General features: G+C 52.3%; 1 protein-coding gene across 1 annotated transcript in view; it reads right to left on the reverse strand.

The window, feature by feature from the left end:
- Nucleotides 1-21,136, reverse strand: part of EFNA3 (ephrin A3) — a 113,689-nt gene extending 92,553 nt beyond the window's left edge. Inside the window, exon 1 of the mRNA XM_063946633.1 lies at nt 20,954-21,136. Within this exon, the coding sequence (XP_063802703.1) occupies nt 20,954-21,048 (95 nt within the window). The 5' untranslated portion in view covers nt 21,049-21,136. The remainder of the gene's footprint in view (nt 1-20,953) is intronic.
- Between the last annotated feature and the right edge of the window lie 4,247 nt (nt 21,137-25,383).

The raw sequence follows: 25,383 nt of genomic DNA on the forward strand, positions 1-25,383 counted from the left end.
GGCGCTCGTGTATTAGGATACAGAGATATACACTGATGCAGAGGATTCCAGGCCGGGCGCTCGTGTATTAGGATACAGAAATATACACTGATGCCGAGGATTCCAGGCCGGGCGCTCGTGTATTAGGATACAGAAATATACACTGATGCCGAGGATTCCAGGCCGGGCGATCGTATTTTAGGATACAGAAATATACACTGATGCCGAGGATTCCAGGCCGGGCGCTCGTGTATTAGGATACAGAAATATACACTGATGCCGAGTATTCCAGGCCGGGCGCTCGTGTATTAGGATACAGAGATATACACTGATGCAGAGTATTCCAGGCCGGGCGCTCGTGTATTAGGATACAGAAATATACACTGATGCAGAGTATTCCAGGCCGGGCGCTCGTGTATTAGGATACAGAAATATACACTGATGCCGAGGATTCCAGGCCGGGCGCTCGTGTATTAGGATACAGAAATATACACTGATGCAGAGGATTCCAGGCCGGGCGCTCGTGTATTAGGATACAGAAATATACACTGATGCCGAGTATTCCAGGCCGGGCGCTCGTGTATTAGGATACAGAAATATACACTGATGCAGAGGATTCCAGGCCGGGCGCTCGTGTATTAGGATACAGAAATATACACTAATGCAGAGGATTCCAGGCCGGGCGCTCGTGTATTAGGATACAGAAATATACACTGATGCAGAGTATTCCAGGCCGGGTGCTCGTGTATTAGGATACAGAAATATACACTGATACAGAGTATTCCAGGCCGGGTGCTCGTGTATTAGGATACAGAAATATACACTAATGCAGAGGATTCCAGGCCGGGTGCTCGTGTATTAGGATACAGAAATATACACTAATGCAGAGGATTCCAGGCCGGGCGCTCGTGTATTAGGATACAGAAATATACACTAATGCAGAGCATTCCAGGCCGGGCGCTCGTGTATTAGGATACAGAAATATACACTGATGCCGAGGATTCCAGGCCGGGCGCTCGTGTATTAGGATACAGAAATATACACTGATGCCGAGGATTCCAGGCCGGGCGATCGTATTTTAGGATACAGAAATATACACCGATGCCGAGGATTCCAGGCCGGGCGCTCGTGTATTAGGATACAGAAATATACACTGATGCCGAGTATTCCAGGCCGGGCACTCGTGTATTAGGATACAGAGATATACACTGATGCAGAGTATTCCAGGCCGGGCGCTCGTGTATTAGGATACAGAGATATACACTGATGCAGAGTATTCCAGGCCGGGCGCTCGTGTATTAGGATACAGAAATATACACTGATGCAGAGGATTCCAGGCCGGGCGTTCGTGTATTAGGATACAGAGATATGCACTGATGCAGAGTATTCCGGGCCGGGCGCTCGTGTATTAGGATACAGAAATATACACTGATGCAGAGGATTCCAGGCCGGGCGCTCGTGTATTAGGATACAGAAATATACACTGAAGCAGAGGATTCCAGGCCGGGCGCTCGTGTATTAGGATACAGAAATATACACGGATGCCGAGTATTCCAGGCCGGGCACTCGTGTATTAGGATACAGAGATATACACTGATGCAGAGTATTCCAGGCCGGGCGCTCGTGTATTAGGATACAGAGATATACACTGATGCAGAGTATTCCAGGCCGGGCGCTCGTGTATTAGGATACAGAAATATACACTGATGCAGAGGATTCCAGGCCGGGCACTCGTGTATTAGGATACAGAAATATACACTGATGCAGAGGATTCCAGGCCGGGCGCTCGTGTATTAGGATACAGAAATATACACTAATGCAGAGGATTCCAGGCCGGGCGCTCGTGTATTAGGATACAGAAATATACACTGATGCAGAGTATTCCAGGCCGGGCGCTCGTGTATTAGGATACAGAAATATACACTGATGCCGAGGATTCCAGGCCGGGCGCTCGTGTATTAGGATACAGAAATATACACCGATGCCGAGGATTCCAGGCCGGGCGCTCGTGTATTAGGATACAGAAATATACACTGATGCAGAGGATTCCAGGCCGGGCGCTCGTGTATTAGGATACAGAGATATACACTGATGCCGAGTATTCCAGGCCGGGCACTCGTGTATTAGGATACAGAAATATACACTGATGCCGAGGATTCCAGGCCGGGTGCTCGTGTATTAGGATACAGAAATATACACTGATGCCGAGGATTCCAGGCCGGGCGATCGTATTTTAGGATACAGAAATATACACTGATGCCGAGGATTCCAGGCCGGGCGCTCGTGTATTAGGATACAGAGATATACACTGATGCCGAGGATTCCAGGCCGGGCGCTCGTGTATTAGGATACAGAGATATACACTGATGCCGAGGATTCCAGGCCGGGCGCTCGTGTATTAGGATACAGAAATATACACTGATGCCGAGGATTGCAGGCCGGGCGCTCGTGTATTAGGATACAGAGATATACACTGATGCCGAGGATTCCAGGCCGGGTGCTCGTGTATTAGGATACAGAAATATACACTGATGCAGAGGATTCCAGGCCGGGCGCTCGTGTATTAGGATACAGAAATATACACTGATACAGAGTATTCCAGGCCGGGCGCTCGTGTATTAGGATACAGAGATATACACTAATGCAGAGTATTCCAGGCCGGGTGCTCGTGTATTAGGATACACAAATATACACTGATGCCGAGTATTCCAGGCCGGGCGCTCGTGTATTAGGATACAGAAATATACACTGATGCCGAGTATTCCGGGCCGGGCGCTCGTATAATAGGAAACAGAAATATACACTGATGCCGAGTATTCCAGGCCGGGTGCTCGTGTATTAGGATACACAAATATACACTGATGCCGAGTATTCCAGGCCGGTGTTCGTGTATTAGGAAACAGAAATATACACTGATGCCGAGTATTCCGGGCCGGGCGCTCGTATAATAGGAAACAGAAATATACACTGATGCAGAGTATTCCGGGCCGGGTGCTCGTGTATTAGGATACAGAGATATACACTGATGCCGAGGATTCCAGGCCGGGTGCTCGTGTATTAGGATACAGAAATATACACTGATGCCGAGTATTCCAGGCCGGGTGCTCGTGTATTAGGATACACAAATATACACTGATGCCGAGTATTCCAGGCCGGTGTTCGTGTATTAGGAAACAGAAATATACACTGATGCCGAGTATGCCGGGCCGGGCGCTCGTATAATAGGAAACAGAAATATACACTGATGCAGAGGATTCCAGGCCGGGCGCTCGTGTATTAGGATACAGAAATATACAGAAATATGGATTTCCCTTAATTGTTAGTAGTTGGTCTCTGGCTACATAAAGACAAAGTGTAGTTATTAGAGGCAGCCCTGCGGCACCGCACGCACACATGTTGTTGTATGGCTGAGTGCTTTCCCTTGTGGCTCCAGGTGACACTTCACTGTTTAACAGAGCCTCTTATCTGCTGCTTCACCCTGTCTCTAGTGACACAATTATACAGAACAGCCGCAGAACTAGATCACAGCCAGCGAGATGGATGGGAAAGTGGGAACTGGAGCAGCTGCTGCTGGGTAGTAATGCTTTGCTCACTTAGAAGAGACGTGCAAGGCTGGTGTTTATCTACACAGTGCACGGCCACCAAAAGGAGCGCGCACTCACTACCGAGAGGCCGGAGAGTTGTGCAAGGCTGGTGTTTATCTACACAGTGCACGTCCACCAACAGGAGCGTGCACTCACTACCGAGAGGCCAGAGAGACGTGCACGGCCACCAAAAGGAGCGCGCACTCACTACCGAGAGGCCAGAGAGACGTGCACGGCCACCAAAAGGAGCGTGCACTCACTACCGAGAGGCCTGAGAGTTGTGCAAGGCTGGTATTTACCTACACGGTGCACGGCCACCAAAAGGAGCGCGCACTCACTACCGAGAGGCCGGAGAGTTGTGCAAGGCTGGTATTTACCTACATGGTGCACGGCCACCAAAAGGAGCGTGCACTCACTACCGAGAGGCCGGAGAGTTGTGCAAGGCTGGTGTTTATCTACACAGTGCACGGCCACCAAAAGGAGCGCGCACTCACTACCGAGAGGCCAGAGAGACGTGCACGGCCACCAAAAGGAGCGTGCACTCACTACCGAGAGGCCTGAGAGTTGTGCAAGGCTGGTATTTACCTACACGGTGCACGGCCACCAAAAGGAGCGCGCACTCACTACCGAGAGGCCGGAGAGTTGTGCAAGGCTGGTATTTACCTACACAGTGCACGGCCACCAAAAGGAGCGCGCACTCACTACCGAGAGGCCGGAGAGTTGTGCAAGGCTGGTGTTTATCTACACAGTGCACGTCCACCAAAAGGAGCGTGCACTCACTACCGAGAGGCCGGAGAGTTGTGCAAGGCTGGTGTTTATCTACACAGTGCACGTCCACCAAAAGGAGCGCGCACTCACTACCGAGAGGCCGGAGAGTTGTGCAAGGCTGGTGTTTACATATACAGTGCACGGCCACCAACAGGAGCGCGCACTCACTACCGAGAGGCCGGAGAGTTGTGCAAGGCTGGTGTTTACATATACAGTGCTCGGCCACCAAAAGGAGCGCGCACTCACTACCAAGAGGCCAGAGAGACGTGCACGGCCACCAAAAGGAGCGTGCACTCACTACCGAGAGGCCGGAGAGTTGTGCAAGGCTGGTATTTACCTACACAGTGCACGGCCACCAACAGGAGCGTGCACTCACTACTGAGAGGCCAGAGAGTTGTGCAAGGCTGGTATTTACCTACACGGTGCACGGCCACCAACAGGAGCGCGCACTCACTACCGAGAGGCCGGAGAGTTATAGAAACATAGAATTTGACGGCAGATAAGAACCACTTGGCCCATCATCTAGTCTGCCCCTTTTTTTTTTTTATCCTTTGGGTAATCTCAACCCTTTTTGAACCTTAATTCTTTGTAAGGATATTCATATGCCTACCCCAAGCATGTTTAAATTGCTCTACAGTCTTAGCCTCTACCACCTCTGATGGGAGACTATTCCACTTATCCACTACCCTTTCTGTGAAGTAATTTTTCCTTAAATTTCCCCTGAACCTCCCCCCTCCAGTCTCAGTGTATGTCAGAGTTCTAATACTTGTCTTCCTTTGAAGAATGTTTCCCTCCTGAACTTTGTTAAGACCCTTGATATATGTGAAAGTTTCTATCATGTCTCCCCTTTCCCTTCTCTCCTCCATACTATACATGTTAAGATCTTTTAGCCTTTCCGGGTACGTTTTGTGATGTAGGCCATGCACCATTTTAGTTGCCCTTCTTTGTACACTCTCTAATGTATTTATATCCTTCTGGAGATATGGTCTCCAGAACTGGACACAGTATTCCAGATGGGGCCGCACCAATGACCTATACAGTGGCATTATCACTTCTTTTTTCCTGCTACTGATTCCTCTCCCTATGCAACCAAGCATCTGACTTGCCTTTCTCATTGCTTTGTTGCATTGCTTTCCTGCCTTCAAGTCACTTGAAATAGTGACTCCTCAATCCCTTTCCTCCTCAGTAGTTTCCATTATAGTACCCTTGATACTATATTTAGCCTTTGGGTTTTTGAGACCCAAGTGCATGATTTTGCATTTTTTAGCATTAAACTGTAGTTGCCACGTTCTTGACCATTTCTCAAGCCTAGCTAGGTCATCAATCATTTGTTTTACCCCTCCCGGTGTGTCTACCCTGTTGCATATCTTTGTATCAGCTGCAAAAAGGCATACCTTCCCTTCAATACCATCTGCAATGTCACCAACAAAGATATTAAAGAGAACTGGACCAAGTACAGATCCCTGGGGTACTCCACTGGTAACATTTCCCTCCATAGATTGCACTCCATTAACTACAACTGTCTGTTTCCTATCCTGCAACCAGGTTCTTATCCATTTAACTGTTTTATAATCCACCCCCACGCTTTCAAGTTTATTTAGCAGTCTGCGATGTGGGACAGTGTCAAATGCCTTACTAAAGTCTAGATATGCTACATCTACAGCTCCCCCTTGATCTATTATTTTCGTCACAGAGTCAAAAAAGTCAAAAAGATTTGTTTGGCATGATCTACCACCAGTAAATCCATGCTGTTTTGGATCCTGTAAGTGGTTTGATTTAAGATATTCCACAACTCTTTCTTTTAATAGTTTTTCCATTACTTTCCCCACTACTGATGTAAGGCTTACTGGTCTGTAGTTACTTGCTTCTTCCTTACTTTCACTTTTGTGCAGTGGAACTACATTTGCTCTTTTCCAGTCCTCTGGAATGGCACCTGTATTTAGTGACTGGTTAAATAATTAAGTTAACGGTGTAACCAGCACATCTTTTAGCTCTTTGAGTATCCTTGGGTGTATCCCATCTGGTCCCATTGATTTATCCACTTTTAGTTGTGAAAGTTCTGTTAGGACCTTCTCCTCTGTAAATGTACTTTCATCTACCTTATTTTTATGAATGTCCTTGCAACTTAACTGTGGCCCCATCCCTTCTTCTGTAGTAAATACTGAGCAAAAATAATTATTTAAGTGATCTGCTATTGCCTTGTCTCCCTCCACCAAATTCTCACTCTCTGTCTTAAGTCTTATTATTCTCCATTTGAGTTTCTCCTTTCACTTATATACTTAAAAAAGGTTTTGCCCCCTTTATCTACTGACTGGGCCATTTTTTCCCTCAGCTTCTGCCTTTGCACGTCTGATCACTTTCTTAGCATCCTTCCGAGTTGTGCAAGGCTGGTGTTTATCTACACAGTGCACGTCCACCAAAAGGAGCGTGCACTCACTACCGAGAGGCCAGAGAGTTGTGCAAGGCTGGTGTTTATCTACACAGTGCACGTCCACCAACAGGAGCGCGCACTCACTACCGAGAGGCCGGAGAGTTGTGCAAGGCTGGTGTTTATCTACACAGTGCACGTCCACCAACAGGAGCGCGCACTCACTACCGAGAGGCCAGAGAGACGTGCACGGCCACCAAAAGGAGCGTGCACTCACTACCGAGAGGCCGGGGAGTTGTGCAAGGCTGGTATTTACCTACACGGTGCACGGCCACCAAAAGGAGCGTGCACTCACTACCGAGAGGCCAGAGAGTTGTGCAAGGCTGGTGTTTACCTACACGGTGCACGGCCACCAAAAGGAGCGTGCACTCACTACCGAGAGGCCGGGGAGTTGTGCAAGGCTGGTATTTACCTACACGGTGCACGGCCACCAAAAGGAGCGTGCACTCACTACCGAGAGGCCGGGGAGTTGTGCAAGGCTGGTATTTACCTACACGGTGCACGGCCACCAACAGGAGCGTGCACTCACTATCGAGAGGCCAGAGCGTTGTGCAAGGCTGGTATTTACCTACATGGTGCACGGCCACCAACAGGAGCGTGCACTCACTACCGAGAGGCCAGAGAGACGTGCACGGCCACCAAAAGGAGCGTGCACTCACTACCGAGAGGCCGGGGAGTTGTGCAAGGCTGGTATTTACCTACACAGTGCACGGCCACCAACAGGAGCGCGCACTCACTACCGAGAGGCCGGAGAGTTGTGCAAGGCTGGTATTTACCTACATGGTGCACGGCCACCAACAGGAGCGCGCACTCACTACCGAGAGGCCGGAGAGTTGTGCAAGGCTGGTATTTACCTACACAGTGCACGGCCACCAACAGGAGCGCGCACTCACTTGTATAGATCTAGCAGAGTGTGCACAGGCTGGTGTTACACGGTGAGATGTAGCGATGCGGCTTGTCACATGGTATGCCGGGATGCGACTACTTGCAGCCAGCGATTGCTCCATTACATCCTAATGGAATTATTGGAGCGATCGCCGGCTGCGGATAACCACAGCCGTTACGCCATGCTGTATGCCGCATCGCAGTATGATCACATCTGTAGCACCAGGAGTCCCGGTACAAATATGCGCAGTCACACGTATAGCAACATATTACACCAGCGGCACAATCACCCGGGGGAGAGATCACACTACTATATGACAGCCAGTGACGCACAATGGCTACACCTGTAATAGTAACCGCCCATGTACAGACACACACACACACACACACCAGCATCAGGAACTTCCCCAGCAAGGGGCAACAATCGCTCCCCTAACCCCAATCTGAGGCCCAGACATCACATCATTCAGAAGGATCCGACTAACATACTCCGGTGTGTCACGGTGACCAGGCACGCACCAGTCTCCGTTACTGGCCACGCCAGAGGTCCGTGTGTCACGCACCCGTCTCCGGTATCTCCGTTACTGGCCACGCCAGAGGTCCGTGTGTCACGCACCCGTCTCCGGTATCTCCGTTACTGGCCACGCCAGAGGTCCGTGTGTCACGCACCCGTCTCCGGTATCTCCGTTACTGGCCACGCCAGAGGTCCGTGTGTCACGCACCCGTCTCCGGTATCTGTTACTGACCACGCCAGAGGTCCATGTGTCACGCACGTGTCTCCAGTATCTCCGTTACTGGCCACGCCAGAGGTCCGTGTGTCACGCACCCGTCTCCGGTATCTCCGTTACTGGCCACGCCAGAGGTTAGTTTTCACGCACCCGTCTCCGGTATCTCAGTTACTGGCCACGCCAGAGGTTCGTGTGTCATGCACCCGTCTCCGGTATCTCCGTTACTGGCCACGCCAGAGGTCCGTGTGTCACACACCCTTCTCCGGTATCTCTGTTACTGGCCACGCCAGAGGTCCGTGTGTCACGCACCAGTCTCCGGTATCTCCGTTACTGGCCACGCCAGTGGTCCGTGTGTTATGCACCCGTCTCCGGTATCTCCGTTACTGGCCACGCCAGAGGTCCATGTGTCACGCAAGTGTCTCCAGTATCTCCGTTACTGGCCACGCCAGAGGTTCGTGTGTCATGCACCCGCGCCCCTGCTCATTTAGCGCTTGGTGTACAGGAACGGAATAAGCTGAATGTATCGTGCGCTCACGTAGGGCACAGGTGAGAACGGCGGGCAGAATCTTCTCCCAGACACGGGCGAGTCGCCGGGTCGCTGTGATGAGAGAGATGCGACAAGTCGCCCCCGGGGAGGTCAGTCTGTCTCACACAACACAATCAGGCCGGGACAAAGCACAGAGGACGGAGAGGCCAGGACTCCCCGAGAGGCCGCTCTCTAATTACTTTCTAGCGGAGGACTGATAAGATCTCCTCTCCTGCACAATCAGCCTCACTCCTCAGCATGTAATTACAGGGCCCGCAGATAGCATCTCCGCCTGGCCTGGCCGGGACCACTTTATTACTAATGACCCCCACCCCCAGGTGACAGGGGCGACCCGGGCAGGGCTGATCTCTCCATCATCCAGGATTAACCCTTCTACAGCGTCCTGACTAGCACCAGCTAGGGCCCGGTGTGGCCCTATAAAGGTCTGGGTCACATTAATAAGAATCACTGCGTTGGTTTGCGGCTGGATATATGGATATAGTATTATGGTCACACCACAACCAAGAGACGTCCGCTCACCCGCAAATGAAGCGCTGCGTCGTGTTCAGCAGACTGTGCGGCCCACGCACCAGGGGGTAAATTTACTAAGATGGGAGTTCTATTTAAGATGGGATGTTGTCCATAGCAACCAATCACATTCCAGGTATTATCTTCTAGAAGGTGCTAGATAAATGAGAAGTAGAATCTGATTGGTTGCTATTAGCAACATCCCATTTTAAATAGAACTCCCATCTTAGTAAATTTACCCCCAGGTATCATTACACCACGGTATTATAAGAAGCATTGGCCGGATACACAAATCTAAGGCCTTACTCAGCTTCTACAACTGTAGCAGAGAGCCGCCCAGCATAGTCTAATGTCCGCCCAGCGCAGAACAAGCCGACCGCCGCTGCGTATGTCATTCTGCAGATGCAAGACTTCTAGCACCATCACCAGAGATACTCAGAGACTGCAGACGACCCGCAGCCGACGTCAAATGCACACCCCGAATACGGCCATAACACCCCTGCGTTTTCTCAACCACTCCCCGCAAACGCCATGTGTACGCCTGCCACCTGTCAATCAGCCTGCGATCACGACCCGGCAAGATGCGACAGCTGAAGAATTGCAAATTTCCGGCTCACCCAAAATGCGATTGCAGCGCAGACGGACGATAACAGAGCAATCTGTGATTTTGCAAACTTACAGCTGAACCTGAATAAGGCCCCCGTACACTAAGACGCAGAGGGCACACCTAGCCACAATCCACGTGTGAGTGCACAACCACGGGTAGACCACAGGTACAGGGAAGGAGACGGAAGAATTAGGAGTTAATGTCCCTCACAGCAAATGTGAAACGCAGCAGCCATGACACGCTCCCTGGGATACAGAAACACGGGTGGCGAGAACGCCCTGGGCACCTGTCTGAGTAACCGTTGCCAATAGCACACAATACAAACACCCTGTACCTAGTACCTACGTGACAACACCCTCCCAAATGGCACAGCGTTCTCCTGGCTCAGACATCCCCCCCAGAGTATAGCTGCAGGCAGGACCCACGCCGACTGCGAACACTGCCGCAGGGTGACCGGCAGCAGGCAGCCCACCCGCACCCTGAGCGGCCAACACTCTATCTGCGGGACGTCCGGCTACCATAACACCTGAGATAGGGAGAATGGACTGGCGGGGATGATACAGGGTGTCACACATCACATCAGCAGAACACGGGACCTGAAGGGGCGGACGCACGGCGGCGGGAGGCAGCAGTCGCACGGCGGCGGGAGGCAGCAGTCGCACGGCGGCGGGAGGCAGCAGTCGCACGGCGGCGGGAGGCAGCAGTCGCACGGCGGCGGGAAGCGCACCGCTGCCAATCCACTCCAACAAACAGAACAGTGCGGCTTCTGCACTGGCGGCAACCAGAGCTCACCGGCGGAACATACGCGTGGGCTTATTCTCACGTGACGAGCCGCCATGACTTGTAATCAGACGCAGGGGAATGTACATACAATCCTCAGGTCGTTACTGTAATAGAACATAATTCATGTTCACAAGACACGGCTACTTACATAAAGCAACGTCCTAACATCCTGCTACAGGTTGAGTATCCCATATCCAAATATTCCGAAATACGGAATATTCCGAAATACGGACTTTTTTGAGTGAGACTGAGATAGTGAAACCTTTGTTTTTTGATGGCTCAGTGTACACAAACTTTGTTTAATACTCAAAGTTATTAAAAATATTGTATTAAATGAACTTCAGACTGTGTGTATAAGGTGTATATGAAACATAAATTAATTGTGTGAATGTAGACACACTTTGTTTAATGCACAAAGTTATAAAAAATATTGGCTAAAATGACCTTCAGGCTGTGTGTATAAGGTGTATATGAAACATAAATGCATTCTGTGCTTAGATTTAGGTCCCGTCACCATAATATCTCGTTATGGTATGCAATTATTCCAAAATACAGAAAAATCCGATATCCAAAATTCCTCTGGTCCCAAGCATTTTGGATAAGGGATACTCAACCTGTATCACCATGGAAGTCACGCAGCTTGTGGTTTATCCAGCCACGGCTCCCGAAGGCCACGTTTGGAAAGGAGGTATCAGCCAAACTCCCTCCACAACCAGGTTTATGTTACAGGCTGTGCGCTCATTAACGCCGTACGTGTCACAGTACTCCCCTTTCCGATCGTTTATTCCCTACCAAGACAGAATGAGGTGCCACCAGCAGCAATCAACAGAAGTGCACCCCCCGGTGGACATACTTGGGGGGGTTTCCGAGTGTCTTCCCGGCTTCCCTGGGTCGGAGCTTTTGTACAAATTACCCAGGTGCAGGAGAATCCACTTCCATCCCTAATCCCACATACGTCTGCCGAGACATTAACCCCTTCACTGCACGCAACGATAAGACCTCCCTGTCATACTAGTGACGGCAGTAACGTCTCGCTAGTCCTGAGCAACACTCTATGGCAGGGACATTAAAATAAATATTTTTTTAATTTTTATTTAAAAAAAAATAAAAATGTAAAATTAACAAAAACAAGCAGCGTAGATTCTTGGTGTGAGGGTGAAGTTGCTGGTATCCGGCATCTGCCCCAGGATTTATTTCAGCCACCATTGTCGTAATACAATTACTGATAACGCATGTAATACATTGGGGTATATGCAATTGCGGTCGAATTCCCGAAATTGTCGAAAAAGGGGACTTTTTCGCCAAAAAAAAAAAAAAATCGACAATGCAATTCAGTACTTTCCGGCAAAAAAACGGACTTTCAAAATTCGACTTTTTGAAATTCGACATTTGTCAAATTCAACATTTCTGCAATGGTACAAATGCAGCAATTCGCCAAAAGTATATTCAATTGAAGTTTGGAAATTCGACAACAGTGCTTTTAGACAGTAAATTCGTCATTTTCAATCCGCCACACTTTGGTGGGGGAATCGAATAAAAAAAAATTAAAACATGTTTTTTTTGGTGTTTTTTTTATTGGTAATAGCATATCTATTTATATTAGAAGGGATTAGGTACTTGGTTTGTCTATTTTGGAGGCACAAATATTATTTATATATTTTAAAAAATGTTTTTTTTTTTTTGTTTTTTTTTTATGGAATGGTAAAATCCCGAAAAAAATGGCGTGGGGTCCCCCCTCCAAAGCATAACCAGCCTCGGGATCTTCGAGCCGGTCCTGGTTCTAAAAATCCGGGGGGGGGGGGGAATGACAGGGGATCCCCCGTATTTTTAAAACCAGCACCGGGCTCTGCGCCTGGTGCAAAAAATACGGGGGACAAAAAGAGTAGGGGTCCCCCGTATTTTTTACACCAGCATCGGGCTCCACTAGCTGGACAGATAATGCCACAGCCGGGGGTCACTTTTATACAGCGCCCTGCGGCCGTGGCATTAAATACCCAACTAGTCACCCCTGGCCGGGGTACCCTGGGGGAGTGGGGACCCCTTCAATCAAGGGGTCGTCCCCCCCAGCCACCCAAGGGCCAGGGGTGAAGCCCGAGGCTGTCCCCCCATCCAAGGGCTGCGGATGGGGGGCTGATAGCCTTGAGAAAAGTGTAAGAATATTGTTTTTTCCAGTAGTACTACAAGTCCCAGCAAGCCTCCCCCGCAAGCTGGTACTTGGAGAACCACAAGTACCAGCATGCGGGAGAAAAACGGGCCCGCTGGTACATGTAGTTCTACTGGAAAAAAAATACCCAAATAAAAACAGGACACGCACACCTTGAAAGTACAACTTTATTTCACACCTGCCGACACTCACATACTTACCTATGTTGACACGACGTTCGGTCCACTTGTCCAAGTAGAATCCGGGGTACCTGTGAATAAAATTATACTCACCTGATCCAGTGTCCAGGTTATAATCCACGTACTTGGCACAAAAAAAAAAAAAACGAACACCCGAACCAAACGGACTGAAAGGGGTCCCATATTTACACATGGGACCCCTTTCCACGAATGCAGAGACCCCACCGTGACTGCTGTCACAGAAAGGTCTCTTCAGCCAATCAGCGAGCGCAACGTCCTGGCACTCTGCTGATTGGCTGTATGCGCGTCTGCTGTCAGACAGCGCATCGCAAAGCCTCTCCATTATATTCAATGGTGGGAACTTTGCATCAGCGGTGAGGTCACCCGCGGTCAGCGGCTGACCGCGGGTAACCCCACCGCTACCCGCAAAGTTCCCACCATTGAAACTAATGGAGGGAGCTGTGCGATGCGCTGTCTGACAGCAGACGCGCATACAGCCAATCAGGTGAGTGCCACGAAGTAGCGCTTCCTGATTGGCTGAAGGGACCTTCTGTGACAGCAGTCACGTGGGGTCCCGGCATTCGTGGAAAGGGGTCCCATGTGTAAACATGGGACCCCTTTCAGTCCGTTTGGTTCGGGTGTTCGTTTTTTTTTTTTTTGCCAAGTACGTGGATTATAACCTGGACACTGGATTGAGGTGAGTATAATTTTTTTCACAGGTACCCCGGATTCTTCAGTGACGAGGGGGGCGTGGCAGTCGGCGGGTCAACATAGGTAAGTATGTATGTGTCGGCATGTATGAAATAAAGTTTTACTTTCACGGTGTGTGTCTCCTGTTTTTATTTGGGTATTTTTTTTCCAGTAGAACTACAGGTACCAGCGGGCCCGTTTTTCTCCCGCATGCTGGTACTTGTGGTTCTCCAAGTACCAGCTTGCAGGGGAGGCTTGCTGGGACTTGTAGTACTGCTGGAAAAAACAATATTCTTTCATTTTTCCAAAGGCTATCAGCCCCCCATCCGCAGCCCTTGGATGGGGGGGGACAGCCTCGGGCTTCACCCCTGGCCCTTGGGTGGCTGGGGGGGGGACCCCTTGATTGAAGGGGTCCCCACTCCCCCAGGGTACCCCGGCCAGGGGTGACTAGTTGGATATTTAATGCCACGGCCGCTGTATAAAAGTGACCCCCGGCTGTGGCATTATCTGTCCAGCTAGTGGAGCCCGATGCTGGTGTAAAAAAATACGGGGGACCCCTACTCTTTTCGTCCCCCGTATTTTTTGCACCAGGCGCAGAGCCCGGTGCTGGTTTTAAAAATACGGGGGATCCCATGACATTTTTCCCCCCGGATTTTTAGAACCAGGAACGGCTCGAAGAGCCCGAGGCTGGTTAAGCTTTGGAGGGGGGACCCCACGCAATTTTTTTCCCCGTTTTTAAAAAATTGGAACAAAATCCGTCAAATCGGCCGTTTTTCGTCAGCGGGACTATCGAATCCGTTTTTCATTGAATATGGTCAATTTCGGCACCCACTTGCCGAAATTAGACGGTCGAATTGTGTCGAATTAAAAAACGGCCGAAAAATTGCCGCGATTCGCCGCTAATTGCATATACCCCGTTGTGCGCAAATGAATTTATGACTGATATCCGTCCTCCTGGGTACTCCTGCTGCCCACGTCACTGCCACTGAGGAAAATGATAACTATCGACGGGGAACACCAATCGCACGCCCTTCCACGCTCAGAGCAGGGGTGTAAGGTACATGTGCTGCATCACGTGACCCGGATCCCTCATCACAGCGCCAATGTCTGCTGCGCCTCACCTCCGCCACGTCTGTACATTATGGGTGAACGGGTTGTCGCCACGCTCAGAGTGAGGGTGAGCCGCCCGCAATCAGCTCCCTGGGAAGGAGAACGTACGCTCGGCACATCGCTCCATATAACCTGCTCCTACTGAAATACCCACTCAAAAACCAGATTGCATTTACAAGACGTTCTCTGAAGTCCTGCGGCGGCCACTCCATGGGCGCAGAGCATATCGGGAGAGATACGGTGAGTGTTACAGGCACACGCCAGCGCCACAGATGCCAAACGCAGGCTAAGGAAACCATCAATGGGAATAATTGTCACATTTCAGTCAGTGTTTTACAGGAAAGGGCGCGTATATCGCCCCAATTACACACCCTCTGCTCTGCAGCACCAGGAAGCGTAACAAACATCTGCTTACCCGACAGGTGTGTCTCCGGAGGGTAGAACCAGTGACGCCGTGTAAGCTGCATGTAGTCTGAGCCGTCATCGCCCCACATACACAGGCGCGGAACCCACCGGCCATAAACTCCCATCTGATGGGCACCGCGTGCAGAAAACCGCACCAGCAGGAGGCGCCAACGTCTGGATGCTGAAGAACAGGCTGGACTAGAACTGCACAAGTTACATTTCCCAATTCCCCCATCCCCTCCACATACCAACACCCTGCGGCTTCTGTCGTCACCAGGAAAACCACAAACACTCCCGATTACTGGTCGGGGCACGCTGGAGATTTATATGGAATTTACATCAACGTTATCACAGGCCCGGGTGACTGGCAGGAGACTCGCCCCGTCCTCGCAGACGCCCCGTAACACACTGTTATACCCCAACACAGACCAGCACATATGAGGTTCCCCGTTATCACAGACCCGGGTGACTGGCAGGAGACTCGCCCCGTCCTCGCAGACGCCCAATAACACAAATATACCCCAACACAGACCAGCACATATGAGGTTCCCCGTTATCACAGACCCGGGTGACTGGCAGGAGACTCGCCCCGTCCTCACAGACACCCCATAACACAGATATACCCCAACACAGACCAGCACATATGAGGTTCCCCGTTATCACAGACCCGGGTGACTGGCAGGAGACTCGCCCCGTCCTCGCAGACGCCCAATAACACAAATATACCCCAACACAGACCAGCACATATGAGGTTCCCCGTTATCACAGACCCGGGTGACTGGCAGGAGACTCGCCCCGTCCTCACAGACACCCCATAACACAGATATACCCCAACACAGACCAGCACATATGAGGTTCCCCGTTATCACAGAACCGGGTGACTGGCAGGAGACTCGCCCCGTCCTCGCAGACGCCCAATAACACAAATATACCCCAACACAGACCAGCACATATGAGGTTCCCCGTTATCACAGACCCGGGTGACTGGCAGGAGACTCGCCCCGTCCTCACAGACACCCCATAACACAGATATACCACAACACAGACCAGCACATATGAGGTTCCCCGTTATCATAGACCCGGGTGACTGGTAGCATGAGAGCGCAGTGTCGCCCCGTCCTCGCAGACGCCCCATAACACAGATATACCCCAACACAGACCAGCACATATGAGGTTCCCCGTTACCAGGAATCACCTGTAATAATAATGAACCAGCAAGTCATTACTGGTCATACAGAAAGTGACAGGTAGATAATTACGGCACGGAACACCCGATAACGACGAGGAGGAACATATGTGTGTCATACAATAGGAGATAGGTAGAGAATTATAGCACTGAACATTTAATAACGACAAGGTGGGGACACGTGTGTCATACAGTAGGGGACAGGTGGAGGATTATGGCACAGAACACCCAATAACGATGATGGAGAACATGCGTGTCATACAGTAGGGGACAGGTAGAGAATTACGGCACAGAACATCCAATAACGACGAGGGCAAACACGTGTGTCATACAGTTGGGGACAGGTAGAGGATAATGGAACACCTGATAGCGACAAGTGTGTGTGTGGTGGGGGGCGCATGTGTGTGTGTGCCATACAATAGGAGACAGGTAGAGGATTATGGCACTGTACACCTGATGACGGTGGGGGGTGAATATGCGTAAGTCATACAGTGTGGGTCGGGTAGAGGATTACGGCACAGTACCCCTGATGACGGTGGGGGAGGAACATGTGTGTGTCTCATACAGTAGGGGACAGGTAGTGGATTACGACACAGAGCACCTGATGACGGTGGGGGGGGGGGGTTGCGGGGGGGACATGCGTGTGTCATACAGTAGGTACCAGATTATGGCACAGAACACCTGATGACGGTGGGGGAGGAACATGCGTGTGTCATACAGTAGGGGACAGGTAGAGGATTACGGCACAGAACACCTGATGACGGTGAGGGGGAACATGCGTGTGTCATACAGTAGGGGACAGGTAGTGGATTACGGCACAGAACACCTGATGACGGTGGGGGAGGAACATGTGTGTGTCATACAGTAGGGGACAGGTAATGGATTACGGCACAGAGCACCTGATGACGGAGGGGGGTAGGGGGGAACATGCGTGTGTCATACAGTAGGGGCCAGGCAGGGGATTACGGCACAGAACACCTGATGACGGTGGGGTAGGAACATGCGTGTATCATACAGTAGGGGACAGGTAGAGGATTACGGCACAGAACACCTGATGACGGTGAGGGGGAACATGCATGTGTCATACAGTAGGTACCAGGTAGCAGATTATGGCACAGAACACCTGATGACGGTGGGGGAGGAACATGTGTGTGTCATACAGTACGGGACAGGTAGTGGATTACAGCACAGAGCACCTGATGACAGTGGGGGGGGGGGGGGGATATGTGTGTCATACAGTAGGGGCCAGGTAGAGGATTACGGCACAGAACACATGATGACGGTGAGGGGGAACATGCGTGTGTCATACAGTAGGGGACAGGTAGAGGATTACGGCACAGAGCACCTGACGGGGGGGGGGGGGGGGGGCGGGGGGGACATATGTGTGTCATACAGTAGGGGCCAGGTAGAGGATTACGGCACAGAACACCTGATGACGGTGAGAGGGAACATGCGTGTGTCATACAGTAGGGGACAGGTAGAGGATTACGGCACGGAGCACCTGATGACGGTGGGGGGGGGGGGGGGGGGGGGGGCATATGTGTGTCATACAGTAGGGGCCAGGTAGAGGATTACGGCACAGAACACATGATGACGGTGAGGGGGAACATGCGTGTGTCATACAGTAGGGGACAGGTAGAGGATTACGGCACAGAGCACCTGACGGGGGGGGGGGGGGGGGGCGGGGGGGACATATGTGTGTCATACAGTAGGGGCCAGGTAGAGGATTACGGCACAGAACACCTGATGACGGTGAGAGGGAACATGCGTGTGTCATACAGTAGGGGACAGGTAGAGGCTTACGGCACAGAGCACCGGATGACGGTGAGGGGGAACATGCGTGTGTCATACAGTAGGGGCCAGGTAGAGGATTACGGCACAGAGCACTGGATGACGGTGAGGGGGAACATGCGTGTGTCATACAGTAGGGGACAGGTAGCGGATTACGGCACAGAACACCGGATGACGGTGAGAGGGAACATATGTGTGTCATACAGTAGGGGCCAGGTAGAGGATTACGGCACAGAACACCTGATGACGGTGAGAGGGAACATACGTGTGTCATACAGTAGGGGACAGGTAGCGGATTACGGCACAGAACACCTGATGACGGTGAGGGGGAACATGCGTGTGTCATACAGTAGGGGACAGGTAGCGGATTACGGCACAGAACACCGTATGACGGTGAGAGGGAACATATGTGTGTCATACAGATGCACCTAGACCTCTGATTATTACCCAGAAAGCGGGGATGATGGAAGACGCAGTGGCGGGAGGTGCAGATGTTCTGTGGGCTCCGCGTTCACGCTGTGCAGCTGCCCAACATTAAATTGTGATATCTAATTAATAAGCAAGGCGATTGCTCTGCGCTGGGCCTGGCGGGGAGGTGATTTATCTGCACGCCTCCTTGCGATGCCTCTTCAGATAAAACAGAGAAAGGTCGGGAGCGCAGAGATTAATGTGACATGTGTGGTGTTTGTGTGGGCTCACACCGAGCTGCCACACACACTGTGCCCTCAGGCAATCGCCGACGGGTCACCACAATCATGGGGCACATACAATGTATGTATGACCTCTCACACGCAAGAGACACATGTACATACAGCGAGACGGGCACAGACGCATGTTACATACCCAGGATCTGCGCGCACCCACCCAACAGATGTAGGGCTGTGCGACTTGTACACGCGTGTTACAGCCAGCACCCCGCCACACACACGGTCAGCAGTACACAAGTGTGTGAACAGAAACACCACAACTTATGCACAAACACAATCTGTACACTAGTGTAAATGTGTGTGTAAGCAGAATCACAGGACACACCAGGGGGAAGCAGACCATTATATACACATATGTCCTGTATAATAACCACACTGCAGTATACATCACATCCAGCACAATCCCAGGACCCTGTGTGTACCCCCTGCCCACAGACCCCCGTACAGGACACTCCTTACCCCAAACACAAGTGTATCACACTCCTGAGTGTGTCCTGCCCGGTAACCACACACACAGCACACCATACTCCGCAGTCAGCATAGTGCTCTGCAATATTCCACACACACTTCCCTGCTGCTTCCTCACATCCTGCCAGAGCCCCCACTACACGCAGAGCCCTGCCAGTGCAGACCCCCACTACACGCAGAGCCCTGCCAGTGCAGACCCCCACTACACGCAGACCCCCACTACACGCAGAGCCCTGCCAGTGCAGCCCCCCACTACACATAGACCCTCTCTACAACATGAAGCCCCCCACTACACATAGCACACCTACTACATGCAGCCCCTCTCAACATGCAGAGACCCCCTAATACATGCAGCCCCCTACTACTCATAGCTCCCCCCACTACACGGAGGGCCCTGCCAGTGCAGCGCCCCACTACACACAGCCCCCTGCCAGTGCAGCCCCCCACTACACACAGCCCCCTGCCAGTGCAGCCCCCCACTACACACAGCCCCCTGCCAGTGCAGCCCCCCACTACACACAGCCCCCTGCCAGTGCAGCCCCCCACTACACACAGCCCCCTGCCAGTGCAGCCCCCCACTACACACAGCCCCCTGCCAGTGCAGCCCCCCACTACACACAGCCCCCTGCCAGTGCAGCCCCCCACTACACACAGCCCCCTGCCAGTGCAGCCCCCCACTACACACAGCCCCCTGCCAGTGCAGCCCCCCACTACACACAGCCCCCTGCCAGTGCAGCCCCCCACTACACACAGCCCCCTGCCAGTGCAGCCCCCTGCCAGTGCAGCCCCCCACTACACACAGCCCCCTGCCAGTGCAGCCCCCCACTACACACAGCCCCCTGCCAGTGCAGCCCCCCACTACACACAGCCCCCTGCCAGTGCAGCCCCCCACTACACAGCCCCCCACTACACACAGCCCCCCACTACACACAGCCCCCTGCCAGTGCAGCCCCCCACTACACACAGCCCCCTGCCAGTGCAGCCCCCCCATTACACACAACCCCCTGCAAGTGCAGCCCCCCCATTACACACAACCCCCTGTAAGTGCAGCCCCCCCATTACACACAACCCCCTGCAAGTGCAGCCCCCCATTACACGTAGCCCCCTTCCAGTGCAGCTCCCCACTACACACAGCCCCCCACTACACACAGCCCATTACACAGCCCCCTGCCAGTGCAGCCCCCCACTACACACAGCCCCCCACTACACACAGCCCCCCACTACACACAGCCCATTACACAGACCCCTGCCAGTGCAGCCCCCCACTACACACAGCCCCTACTGTACATACCCCTGGCCATGAGAAGCCCCCACTATATACAGCCCCCTGGCCATGTTGCCCCCCCACCACTGCACGCAGCACCTTACCACAAGTAGACACTTAATGCATCCCCCCACCACAAGCAGCACCCTGCAGAGCATCCCCCCCGCACTCACTGGTAGTTGGAGCTGTTCCAGTGCACGGCATGCCGGTTGGCTCCGGTCCCGGGGAGCAGGGAGAGGAGAGGAAGAAGCAGACATATCGCAGCCATCCTAGTACTGCACCGAGCAGCGCACTGCCACCAACTGCACGGGAGCGCGCCGCTCGCACCCCCGCCGCCACGCCTACACACCGCCAGACCCGCCCCCGACAGCCTCTGACTGACAGGCGGGAGCGCGCACAGGGGACCGAGTGATGCGAGAGACCGAGATAGCTCTTCCCGCCATCCTCATCCCACATCCCTCACTCACCTCACCTCACACAGCACTGCATCCCTCACTCACCTCACACAGCACTGCATCCCTCACTACACTCACCTCACACAGCACTGCATCCCTCACTACACTCACCTCACACAGCACTGCATCCCTCACTACACTCACACAGCACTGCATCCCTCACTCCACTCACCTCACACAGCACTGCATCCCTCACTACACTCACCTCACACAGCACTGCATCCCTCACTACACTCACCTCACACAGCACTGCATCCCTCACTACACTCACCTCACACAGCACTGCATCCCTCACTACACTCACTTCACACAACACTGCATCCCTCACTCACCTCACACAGCACTGCATCCCTCACTACACTCACCTCACACAGCACTGCATCCCTCACTACACTCACCTCACACAGCACTGCATCCCTCACTACACTCACTTCACACAACACTGCATCCCTCACTACACCCACCTCACACAGCACTGCATCCCTCACTACACTCACACAGCACTGCATCCCTCACTACACTCACCTCACACAGCACTGCATCCCTCACTACACTCACCTCACACAGCACTGCATCCCTCACTACACTCACCTCACACAGCACTGCATCCCTCACTAAACTCACCTCACACAGCACTGCATCTCTCGCACAGCACTGCATCCCTCACTACACTCACCTCACACAGCACTGCATCCCTCACTACACTCACCTCCCACAGCACTGCATCCCTCACTACACTCACCTCACACAGCACTGCATCCCTCACTACACTCACCTCACACAGCACTGCATCCCTCACTTCACACAGCACTGCATCCCTCACTACACTCACCTCACACAACACTGCATCCCTCACTACACTCACCTCACACAGCACTGCATCCCTCACTACACTCACCTCACACAGCACTGCATCCCTCACTACACTCACCTCACACAGCACTGCATCCCTCACTCCACTCACCTCACACAGCACTGCATCCCTCACTACACTCACCTCACACAGCACTGCATCCCTCACTACACTACCTCACACCGCACTGCATCCCTCACTCCACTCACCTCACACAGCACTGCATCCCTCACTCCGCTCACCTCACACAGCACTGCATCCCTCACTACACTCACCTCACACAGCACTGCATGCCTCACTACACTCACCTCACACAGCACTGCATCCCTCACTACACTCACCTCACACAGCACTGCATTCCCCCTGCACTCACCTCACACAGCACTGCATCCTCACTACACACCACTGCATTCCTCACTATACTCACCTCACACAGCACTGCATCCCTCTCCACTCACCTCACACAGCACTGTATCACTCACACAGCACTGCATTCCTCACTCCACTCACACAGCACTGCATTCCCCCCTACACTCACCTCACACAGCACTGCATTCCTCACTACACTCACCTTGCACAGCACTGCATTCCTCACTACACTCACCTCACACAGCACTGCATTCCTTACTACACTCACCTCACACAGCACTGCATTCCCCCCTACACTCACCTCACACAGCACTGCATTCCCCCCTACACTCACCTCACACAGCACTGCATCCCTCACTCCACTCACCTCACATAGCACTGCATCCCTCACTCACCTCACACAGCATCCCTCACTACACTCACCTCACACAGCACTGCATTCCTCAGCTCACACCTACTCCCTACACTCACCTCTCGCCTTCCCGCTACACTCGCCTCATACCTTCCCTATACATACACTCACCCTGCATCCCCCCCTACACTCACCTCACACCTTCCCCATACACTCACCCTGCTTCCCCCCTACATTCGCCTCACACCTTCCCCATACACTCACCCTGCATCCCCTCTACACTAATCTCACATCTCCCAGGTACACTCACCCTGCATCCCTCCCTAAACTTACCTCACACCTACCCCCTAAACTTACACCTCTCCCGTACACTCACCTCACACAGCACTGCATCCCTCCCCAGTACACTCACCATGCATCCCCCATACACTCACACAGTACTGCATTCCCTACTACACACACCTCCGCCTTGAACTGACCCTGCACCCCCCCTTATAATCACACAGTACTGTACCCCCCTACACTCACCTCACACACCCTGTACACCTCACCCATCCCTCCTACACTCACCATACCCTGTACAGTTACCTCACCCATCCCTCATACAATCGCCTCACACATCCCTCATACACTTACCTCACCTGTCCCTCATACAATCACCTCACCCGTCCCTCATACACTCACATCACACGTCCCCTGTGCAGCTCAGTCAGGATACTCACCTAGGTGGCGGATCTCTGTCAGGTTACTGAGCTAGGTGGCGGATCTCGGTGAGGAGACTGAGCTAGGTGGCGGATCTCGGTCAGGTTACTGATTTCGGTGGCGGATCTCGGTCAGGTTACTGAGCTAGTTGGCGGATCTCGGTCAGGTTACTCAGCTCAGTGGTGGATCTCAGTCAGGTTACTGAGCTAGGTGGCGGATCTCGGTCAGGTTACTGAGCTAGGTGGCGGATCTCGGTCAGGTTACTGAGCTAGGTGGCGGATCTCGGTCAGGTTACTGAGCTAGATGGCGGATCTCGGTCAGGTTACTGAGCTAGATGGCGGATCTCGGTCAGGTTACTGAGCTAGATGGCGGATCTCGGTCAGGTTACTGAGCTCGGTGGCGGATCTCGGTCAAGTTACTGAGCTCGGTGGCGGATCTCGGTCAGGTTACTCAGCTCGGTGGCGGATCTCGGTCAGGTTTCTGAGCTCGGTTGCGGATCTCGGTCAGGTTACTGAGCTAGGTGGCGGATCTCGGTGAGGAGACTGAGCTAGGTGGCGGATCTCGGTCAGGTTACTGATTTCGGTGGCGGATCTCGGTCAGGTTACTGAGCTAGTTGGCGGATCTCGGTCAGGTTACTCAGCTCGGTGGTGGATCTCAGTCAGGTTACTGAGCTAGGTGGCGGATCTCGGTCAGGTTACTGAGCTAGGTGGCGGATCTCGGTCAGGTTACTGAGCTAGGTGGCGGATCTCGGTCAAATTACTGAGCTAGATGGCGGATCTCGGTCAGGTTACTGAGCTAGATGGCGGATCTCGGTCAGGTTACTGAGCTAGATGGCGGATCTCGGTCAGGTTACTGAGCTCGGTGGCGGATCTCGGTCAAGTTACTGAGCTCAGTGGCGGATCTCGGTCAGGTTACTCAGCTCGGTGGCGGATCTCGGTCAGGTTACTGAGCTCGGTTGCGGATCTCGGTCAGGTTACTGAGCTAGGTGGCGGATCTCGGTCAGGTTACTCAGCTAGGTGGCGGATCTTGGTCAGGTTACTCAGCTAGGTGGCGGGTCTCGGTCAGGTTACTCAGCTAGGTGGCGGGTCTCGGTCAGGTTACTCAGGTGGCGGATCTCGGTCAGGTTGCTGAGCTAGGTTGCGGATCTCGGTTAGGTTACTCAGCTAGGTGGCGGATCTTGGTCAGGTTATTGAGAAAGGTGGCAGACATTAGTCAGGTAACTGAGCAAGGTGGCAGACTTTGGTCAGGTTACTCAGCTAGGTGGCGGATCTCGGTCAGGTTACTTAGCTAGGTGGAGAATCCCGGTCAGGTTACTGAGCAAGGTGGCAGATATTGGTCAGGTTTCTGAGCAAGGTGGCAGATATTGGTCAGGTTACTTAGCTAAGGTGGTGGATCTTGGTCAGGTTACTCAGCTAGGTGGCGGATCTTGGTCAGGATATTCAGCTAGGTGGTGGATCTTAGGTTATTTGGCTAGGTGGCGAATCTCAGTAAGGTTACTCAGCTACTGTAGGTGACAGATCTCAGTCTAGGTATTCAATGCATGGACAGATAACGTTCGGATCATTCAGTGTTGCACAGTCCTCAGCAATTATTTTCATTGTTGGAACAAAAATCAGTTACGTTATCCAGAGAGAACAAATAATTTTCTATGCAGCGAAAGGTCAGTTAGTTTATTCAGCAAGGAAGCAGACAGTGTTTAGTTTATTCAGCAACTGGTAAGATATTGGATGGGTAATTAAGTAAGAGAAAGATATTGGTTTAGTCAGCGAAGACAAAAAAAAAAGGGTTATTTAACAAAGCGTCAGCCATTAGTTTTTTTCACATCAATATTTGAAGTGGTTTATGCAATAAGGGAACCAAAATAATTTCAGC

This window comes from Pseudophryne corroboree, chromosome 12 (genome assembly GCF_028390025.1).
Source record: "Pseudophryne corroboree isolate aPseCor3 chromosome 12, aPseCor3.hap2, whole genome shotgun sequence".
Classification (NCBI taxonomy): domain Eukaryota; kingdom Metazoa; phylum Chordata; class Amphibia; order Anura; family Myobatrachidae; genus Pseudophryne; species Pseudophryne corroboree.